The following is a 7,866-nucleotide window of genomic DNA, read 5'->3' on the forward strand; positions in this document are numbered from 1 at the left end:
CTCAGATTCCAGATTTTTAGTCGTATCTCGGCCAAATATTGTCCTATCCTAACAAACCATACATCAATGAAAGCTTATTTATTCAGCTTTGATGAATAAGGTGATGTAGGGTGATGTAGAAATCTCAATTTTGACAAATTGACCCTTATGACACATATGGGTCACATATGAACAATTTACTGCCATTGTGTGAATAACGTATTTTGTAAAAAGTCAATATAATCTGATTATGAGCATTTTAAAATGTAATATCATTTAATTAGAGTGTTTAATTTTCGGAATCTGATTATGTAATCCAGATTACATGAAATCAGTTACTATTCAGCATCGCCAAAGAGCATCAGGCCTTTAGCATCTGTCCACTATCACTGTTTCAGCTCAGTGCAAAATCTGTAGTACTTCTTTTTCCAAGCCACAGCATAAAAGACAAAGAAAAATCAGAAACTAATAAAGGAATTCACAAAAATTCCATCATGCTTCAACACTTTCTTTGCCACTGTTTTAAAGAAAACATCAAAAATTCCCACCACAGAATCAGTTCTTCTAAATGGACAGCAGAGGGTGATGTGTGTCTGAAAAGGAAAGTCCATTTCTATAACCTCACAATGATTCCCAACCTCGGGTACCAGTGGAGAGTGTGTTTTCCCCCACTATGAAGCAGAAATACTTTAAAATGGTAAGTTTATGTATTTTTTATGAAGTAAAATGTACATCTCAAATCTTCATTTTGTCAATGTCTATGACACTAGAAGTGGAATGTATGTGCATAAACATAAACATGCACTGGACTGTACAGGCAGCTAGCTTCTTATATGTGTTTCAGAAAGAGACTTAATCAAGTTCATGATAGCTTGTGTTCCTAAGTTCCAGTTTTATGAGCAAAATTTAATGTGCAAGCTTAAGGCTTGGCTGAATTTCTAATAAAAACTGTTTTACAGCTGGGAGGGATGTACATGGAAAGGAAGTTTTATTTATTTTGATGAATCATTAGGACATTGTTTTCATCAGTGTTCTTTCAGAGTGCTACGAAGAGCCTGCCAACTGCATTTACAAGAATAAACATTTTCTAATATAAAGCAGCCTAAGGTTTTGTTAAAATAATTCATTTGAGACATTAAAAAAATTCAAAATATCAAAGTAAAATGTTTAATTTGGCAAAGTGAATCAGTTAGGGAATACTTTAAATGACCTTGAACAGCATACAATGCTACGGCTCAGTGCAATTTTGTATTTTATCATATTTGATACAGGCAACTAAATTAGAATCAAGAAATGTGAAACAAACCTCGGTACAATAAACTGAAACTAAAATGCACTGGACTGTTCAATTAAATCATTTCCCAAAAATAAGTCTGTAAAATATAAAACAGTTTTATTTTTACCATGCAGTCATGCAAAGAACACAATCAGTATAAAAAAAGAATATATTGACTGCAAATGTAAGGGAAAAACAGACGTCCATTAGGCTTTAATGAGTACTTTGAAGAGAGAGGACAACATCTATTGTTACCATATGAAAGTGAAAACAGTGGATGTAAACAGCCAGGTCTGGTTTCTCCTGTGTTGCCAAGAGCTCAGCAGCCACATCTGTTTGTTCTAGAGGGGAATCTTCAGGATCCTGGGCTGAGGTGTTTTAGAGCCTCTGTTGGCCACATGCTCTGGGAATAAAATGCATGCACTATTACAAAGAAATTATGAAAAATAATATTATGAAAAACACTAAAATACAATCATTTAAATGACCAAACGGGGGCCTTTAGCTTTAAAAAGTACAAATATTATTATATCACAAAGTTCTGTCGTTATATTCAGCATTTAGAGTGCTTGTGTAGGCCTATATGTATTGCATCTGGCAAATCAAGCAGTAGCTGTTACATGAAAGGACATAATAAAGACACAAACATGTAATTCATTCATACACAATTACACAGTTGCATTTAAGAGGTGTGCATGACTAGATGTGAACGTGTGGGAGCTGCTTCTGGTGGTTGTCAGAAGTAACACCACAAGCTTTAAATGATCCCACAGCAGGTTATGGCTGGCAGATGAAAACAAACACATGTCAGTTGTAATTAAAGATGTCGGTTGTAATTACAGATGCTTAAGCATAAAATTAACCCTGTACTAGAATGTCAAAGAGCTCAAATGATGATGATTTTATTTGAGAACACTGTTAAATATATATAATTTACATAGGCTATTCTTAAGAAACATAGATTTGGGGAGATGCATTTTTTTCAATACTATGGAAGTCAATGGGGACCAGCAACTGTTTGGTTACCAACATTCATCAGAATAAATTATTCTTCGTTTTCAGCAGAAGAAATAAACTGTAACAACTTGAGGGTGAGTAAATGATGACAGAATATTAATTTTTTGGTTGAACTATCACTGTAATGTGAAACCAAAACAACAATAACGATAATAAATAATAATAATTGATTAGAATGGCGATGACTGAATTCCCCTTTGAATTATGATGTGTCCATCAAACGCCATGATAAATCTATATTCTCTACATTTACCTTCCTAATATGGAGTGCATTTTAAAATTCTTTATAAATTGACCATTAAAGCTGACATGAATAGTATTATATCTGGGTGCTCTATGGGTTAACTGAGGCTTGGCGAAACCTGTTGCCAATTAAGCGTGTGGAATGCCACATATAGACATTTCCTCAGAACTTCTACCACAGGGTTCAGAGCACATGTTCCCTTCCAGACAGACAATATAACCGCTTTGGCAGTTTAAAATGTTTGTTTTATTCTCATTTTTGCGTTCACAGTTTGGAAACAGTTGTTGGAACTGACCATGTGGACAATGTGTTTGGCTCTGATCTGATTCATTCTCTGGATTACAAGAGACCCAAGCTTAAGTGTCTTTAGGATTTTTCTATCACGCAGTGCACAAGCTGCGATGGAAACTCAGAGGTTTTTATTTCTCATCTGTCTGATGATGTGTGGAGGAGACACTGAAAGAACACCTGAAATCTGCACAGGAGCGCACTGCCAAAGGTCTCCATCCAGATCACCTGATCACCAGAGCAGATACTCAATTTATGCTCCAAGACGCCCATCGGTTCCCTACACGGTAATACATCCGCAGCACAGTAGGACTGGCAGTCCAAAAGTAAACCCAAGGACCATCACGGCAGAGGTGTTCAACCCACAGCGATGCTCGGGAGGAGGTTGTCATGGCTCGCCAAGACCGACAAATAATGATACAAACGAGTGCAAGGGAATCGGATGTAAACTACCTGTAAGGATGCGACAAGATCCCAAACAACATTCTACAGGGTCAGATGTTGGAAGAAGCAGACTTTCTTTTGTCCATATGCAGGACAGAGCCGAGCAAGTATTGGGAGAATTTCCGGAGTTGGGAACTCGAGGGGGGCCATCAATTGGAATTCAGTTAACATGCGACATCAAACCAGGTAAACGGTGATCGTGTGCTTGGTATTGTGAGACCAGTCCTGTGTTTCTGTAAAAGTGGTAACACACTTGTTAAATTGCACACCATGCATTCATGACCATGCGAAATTGATTACATGTTGGATTGTTGCCTGCTCCCTCGGGCTATTTGTAGAAGCATGTCAATTTTATGACGATATTAAAGCATGCATGTTATCAGTAATTTAATGTGACTCAAATCTAAAGCATCATTTCAACAAAAAAGTCATGCTTTTCTTTCAATTTTGACCAGGCACAAATGAGGTCCATTCTGAAGATGCATTAGTGTTGCATTTGCACTTGGCAAAAGGTCAGGATAAACTGGTGGCCCAGTTGCAAGGACAGCAAGCTGAAGTTAAGCAACTTCAGAACACGCTGAGAGAACAGCAAAATGCTCTACTGGCCCACCAAAGAGAAATACTGGACCAACAACGGATTATGTTTGAAAAGATGGACGAAGTCAAGACCCAATACAACCTTCTTCTTGACAGTGTCAAACAGCTATCTGTGCAAGGCCCACAGGGTGTCATTGAGAGCCATTTGGATGGTCTCCAGTCCCAGGTTACGACGTTTTCTCAGGAGGCATTTGCAATGCATAAAATGAACATGGATGCTAGTGTTACAGATGCTGACAGACCTCTGCTTGGCTGTGGATCCTGCCGAGCAGATGAGTACTGCGACTTCAGTGCAGACCGGCCACGTTGTGAGAAATGCACTGTTTGCCCTCCGGGATTCTTTCTGGTGGCTCAATGTTCCATTCACGCTGACAGGATTTGCCAGGTACGTCTTCTGCTCTATTGCTGTAGCAGTATGCTGTCATTGAGGTTTATGTGAGTTTAAATAGTGCAAATGAATACACTTGCTGTCAAAGCTTGTAGTCAAATTATTAGGTAAACATCTTATCAAATACAAGATAACAACTAAAACTGTCCAACAGGACAGAGACGAATGCCTGGAGATACCAAACTTATGTAAAGAACGCAACCAGTGCCTCAACACACCAGGTAAGTTGGCTACCAGACTTCCAGACTTGTTTAAAAGGGGACATCAGAGATTGTCTTACTACAGGGAGATGTGGGGGTCTGTATTACTTACTACTGGAGAAAGTGCAATGGCTAACTTGAATCACATGTGCCTTAATGACCAATCACATTACAGCCTTGATGTCACTGAATTTCATTGTACGACATTCATTCGCCATTTACGGATAGCCTACCATAGGAATGAATGAGAAGTAAGATGAATCCCACCTGTCGCAAAAAGTCAGTGACGTCTTTTGTAAAACAGCATTTTTTTTCATGGTAAACAATCTAAAAGTATGGTTTAGTGTAAAACATGTTGAAGATTAGCTGATAGGCTGTCGATTCATTAAATGATACGCCGTTTGCTCTAAAAAGCTGTTTATTCAGCGTAGGGAAGACTCGCCTCCATTGAAATCCATAAAAAAAAAATGGTCTCTGGTCTCCTTCCCTGCGCCGACGCGTTAGCATTAGCCGTTACGCTTTTTTGGCTAAAGGTTGCAGGCTTGCCTTCTAGTGGCTTTGATATTCCCGCCCTCAGCGAGTTGTACGCTGTCCGCCATTTTCTCTGCACTCAAGCAGCTGTAGCGACAACAATGTCTCATAAGCAATGCAGGTGTTTTGTATTTGTATGTAAAAGTGAACATAAGAGTTTTCTCCCGACATCAGAGTCTCTGAGGATGCAGTGGATAATCCACTGTGGATTAGTTTTGTGTTTATGGTAACGCGTCACCGAATACACAAAAACAGAAGAGAGGGGGTGGGTGAGCAGTAGCTCATTAGCATTTAAAGAGACATGCACCGAAATGGCTCACTGTGAACAGAGCTGTTTTTGACAAGGTACAAAGGGTGTTGTTTTACATGACCATTGAGGAATTTTAACCATTACATGAAGACCCTAAAGAATCATACCAACTTGTGGAAAATGGGCATCTGATGTCCCCTTTAAGATTTACTTTCTAAGAGATTTACTTTCTAAAAGATTTAGATTTCTAAGCATAGTGCATTGTTTCAGGGGGATTTCGCTGCTCCGGCATGTCGGAGAGGGAAGCAGCTGCCGGGATGTGTGGGCACTCTTATTTTTACAATTCTGAGATGGAGGAGTGTCAAGCCTGTACAGAATGCGATTCTCAGCCAATGACATCCCCATGTTCGGCCTTGAATGATGCTGTGTGCACCAACCCCTCTGAAAGCAAACTCTCGCTTTCCTGGTCTGGTAACGTTGACCTAGCCAAGGGTAGTGCGTTTCCTGAAAAGCAACTTCACATCCGTGGTAACAGTGACGGAAGCCTTCTTTCCTGCACTGATGGTTGGCTAGTGCTCCACCAGCATGGGCTTGTTTGGGTTGACCATAACCTTGCTTTAAAACACGGCTGCCGCAGCTTCATTCAAGCATGTTTACGACTGAACGCCAGTGAAGATGAAGGTCGGGATCTGAGTGGGATGCGTTTGGAGCAGCGGGAGGGGAAATCTCTCCAGAGCACCAGTGTGAGTGGAGCAACTTCTGTGGAGCCAGGTCATGTACTCTACCTTACTCTCAAGAGCGCCACCAACCAGTGTAGCCAAGACAGTGAAGATGTGCACCTTCAGAGCAGCCTAATCTCACCTTTCAGCTTGCTCTGGTTGTCCCATGACACAGGTGCGGTTGCAATGACTGCTCAGGCCGTTGCTTCTGCGCATTACCACACCAACTACCGTCCTGCCTTCCGTACGTCAGCCATCTCTGACCCTTACATGGTCGGCTTGACCCATGACAACCGAGGAGTGCGCTTCAGAGAAAGTGGCACTGTGAAGTTTGTCCTCCAGCAAGCATTGTACTCCATGGGTCAAGCCTGTATCTCTGAGGGCTTCTACTTGCTTGCATATGTGAACCACAACGGAAGCAGCGCTGAGCTGACCCGTGCATTCAAGCCCGGCGTTCACTACAGAGACACATCTATTTCTCTCTCAGCAGCCACCGCTGTGGATTCTGGGGATATGCTCACCTTTGAGATCCTTGCACCCGCACAGTGCAATGTGCGCTACTTCGGTGACGACTCTGGGATTAGCATGCTCAGTCTGGTGTGGATCCCTTCAGCCGTGTCCACTGCCTTGTCGGCTTCTGTGTCCAGGAAAGGTCTCCCCTCTGGCGCAGTGCGGAATAAAGCCTTGTTCTTCCATCAGACAAGTCCAGCGGTTCCACAAGTTGCACTTGCTGGAACCAAAGATCACAGAGACTTCATCTTTCGGGAAGCAGGGACGGCAAGTGTGGCTTTAGATCTGCGGCTTATCCACTCTTGCAGTCTAATCAAACTCACCTTGCTCCAACAGAGCGGGTCTCAGGGGGTTCAGCCAGCCCCTGTAGCTCAACAGATCGGTGGACACATGCCAGAAGGAAGCGTATGGGCAAGTGTGGGGCTGAGGGCATCGTTCCAGGTGCGTAATGGCACTGTGATCTTCGCTACAGTGGACTGCGTGAGAGGGCGCATCAACCAAATTGCCCATGATGCTGGAAGTAGCATGTCTATCCTCTGGGCAGTTGCATAATCATAGCATGAATCTGCTAGCATGACATCAACCCTTTTGAAAAAACCAGCATATGATGGTTAGGTATGTTTCGATGCATGGTAGCTGGCTTGAGCTGGTTTAAGCTGGTCCTGAGCTGGTTATAAGCTGGTTATGAGCAGGAGCTAGTTGCTTAGTACCAGCTCAGGACCAGTTTAAACAGCTCAAACCAGCTGACATGCTTCAAAACATACCTAACCAGCATATGCTGTTTTTTTTTTTCAACAAGGAAGCTACTTTTGGATTATGTTTTTATTTAGATCAGGGGTGTCAAACTCAATTCCTGGAGGGCCACAGCCCTGCAGAGTTTAGCTCCAAACCTAATTAAATACACCTGATCCAGTTAATCAAGTCCTCCAGGCTTATTTAAAAACTACTTGGTTTGTGTGTTGGGGCAGGGTTGGAACTAAACTCTGCAGGGCTGCGGCCCTCCAGGAACTGAGTTTGACACCCCTGATTTAGATGCAATTGATTTGGTTGCGTTTGAAAACATTTTCTAAGCTAGCCAACCAATTAGTAGCTTGTTTCAGAGTAAATTTCTGGTTTAAGTAGCATTGTGTCATCAAGTATGCTTTTTAAAAACTTTGCCGAGGAACAATTTGTGAAAATATTATGAAATAAACATTTATTCTTTTTTTGCTTACAAATCTTTGTGTAATAGGTTTTTGTATGGTTTAATTTTGTTAAAATAATTGCATCTAGTTCTATTTGGCAGTTTTCCTTTCATTATATTTGCACTTCATAAAACTTCATTATCTAAATGTATTTCATTAATTATTTGCTTTGTTTTCCTTATAAGTGAGGGTATGTCGTACAGCATGTTTTGTATCTTGCCTGTATCTTTGAATAAAAC

The 7,866-nt window shown here is 41.2% G+C and overlaps 1 protein-coding gene across 1 annotated transcript; it reads left to right on the forward strand.

Annotated features, from left to right (window-relative positions):
* Positions 1-612: 612 nt before the first annotated feature.
* Positions 613-7,130, forward strand: si:ch211-252f13.5 (uncharacterized). Its single transcript, XM_058756392.1, has 5 exons — positions 613-676; positions 2,787-3,434; positions 3,704-4,230; positions 4,388-4,454; positions 5,485-7,130. The coding sequence occupies exons 2-5, from the start codon at positions 2,918-2,920 to the stop codon at positions 6,993-6,995; spliced, it is 2,622 nt and encodes an 873-aa protein (XP_058612375.1). The 5' UTR covers positions 613-676; positions 2,787-2,917; the 3' UTR covers positions 6,996-7,130.
* The last annotated feature ends 736 nt before the right edge of the window (positions 7,131-7,866 follow it).

Source organism: Onychostoma macrolepis, chromosome 02 (genome assembly GCF_012432095.1).
Source record: "Onychostoma macrolepis isolate SWU-2019 chromosome 02, ASM1243209v1, whole genome shotgun sequence".
NCBI lineage: Eukaryota > Metazoa > Chordata > Actinopteri > Cypriniformes > Cyprinidae > Onychostoma > Onychostoma macrolepis.

Excerpts from the sequence above, each read along its gene's own strand:
- si:ch211-252f13.5 (XM_058756392.1), top strand. The coding sequence starts at position 2,918 with ATGGAAACTCAGAGGTTTTTATTTCTCATCTGTCTGATGATGTGTGGA. Across the intron at positions 4,231-4,387 it reads ACGCTGACAGGATTTGCCAG|GACAGAGACGAATGCCTGGA; the intron begins GTACGTCTTCTG and ends ACTGTCCAACAG. Across the intron at positions 4,455-5,484 it reads CCAGTGCCTCAACACACCAG|GGGGATTTCGCTGCTCCGGC; the intron begins GTAAGTTGGCTA and ends GCATTGTTTCAG.